Source organism: Vombatus ursinus, unplaced genomic scaffold (genome assembly GCF_900497805.2).
Source record: "Vombatus ursinus unplaced genomic scaffold, bare-nosed wombat genome assembly UNPS02010980.1, whole genome shotgun sequence".
Taxonomy (NCBI): domain Eukaryota; kingdom Metazoa; phylum Chordata; class Mammalia; order Diprotodontia; family Vombatidae; genus Vombatus; species Vombatus ursinus.
The window spans coordinates 6120281-6121366 of NW_020950758.1; the positions used below are offsets into that span (position 1 = coordinate 6120281).

Genomic DNA, 1086 nt, shown 5'->3' on the forward strand with positions numbered 1-1086 from the left:
TCTTTGGCTGTCTGCTTAATTGGTTCCACAATCTCATGCGAAGTCCAGTTACCCAGGCTAATTGGCTTCCTTACAGCGAGATAATGCCTCATTTCTTCTCTCGGGGGCCCCTCTGTTTAAAGGCATTTTCACTGGGGGGTGATAATTGGAGATGAGCAGAAAGTAACACCTGAGGAGTTCATTGCCCGGCTCCAGCTTCTGGGCCCTCCTTTGAACTCCCTGGGCTCGGCCTCAGGTGCCTCTTCCCCAGGGGTCTCCTTCCCTCATAAAGAGGGGCCCTGGTTGCCGGCCTCTGCAGACGGTCACTCACTGGGGGCTTCTTTTCTCTGCAGCCTCCTGGGCAGGATGGACAAGCTGCAGGAGACGCTGCTGGGCCTCGAGGAGGGCCTGGCCTGCTCCAGCCCGGCTTTTCTCTCCTCTTGGGACTGGAAGGACGCACCGGGCCCCTTCGACCTCGGCCGGGCTGGCTCCCCTCAGAGCCTGTCTCCCACCCCGTCCTTTGCCTCCTCTTCCTCACCTGCCCACCCAGGGGTGGCTGACCTGGCCTGTGGCCACAGCGCCAGCAATGGTGGCAGCAGTAGCGGTGGCAGCCTAGTGGCCTGTGGCATGTTGGCCTTCCCTTCTACCTACCTGCAGAGTCCCGGCCCCAGCAAGGCCCCAAAGGGCACCAAAGTCAGGATGTCGGCCCAGAGGCGACGGAAGGCCAGCGAGCGTGAGAAGCTGCGGATGAGGGCTCTGGCTGATGCCCTCCACACCCTGCGTAATTACCTGCCCCCGGTCTACAGCCAGCGGGGTCAGCCTCTCACCAAGATCCAGACTCTGAAATATACCATCAAATACATCGGCGAGCTCACGGACCTCTTGAATGGGGCCCAGCGGACCTAGCTCCAGATGGACAGCCTGCCAGAGCTGGCGGGCACCTCAGGTCCCCGCCTTGGACAGGGGAGGAAACTGAAGCCCAGAGACATGCTGGGGCCTCCTGCAAGTCTGTGGTTCAGCCAGCATTAACTGGGCACAACAAACCAGCATTATTTGTCCAAGGAAGACAGGGACCCTGGGGCTTGGGAGACTTCATTTCTCCGGCAG

General features: G+C 60.4%; 1 protein-coding gene across 1 annotated transcript; it reads left to right on the forward strand.

Moving 5' to 3' along the window:
- The first annotated feature begins 345 nt into the window (after positions 1-345).
- On the forward strand, positions 346-885 carry MSGN1 (mesogenin 1). Its single transcript, XM_027855642.1, has one exon. It carries the CDS (start codon positions 346-348, stop codon positions 883-885), a length of 540 nt encoding a protein of 179 aa, XP_027711443.1.
- Positions 886-1086: the final 201 nt, after the last annotated feature.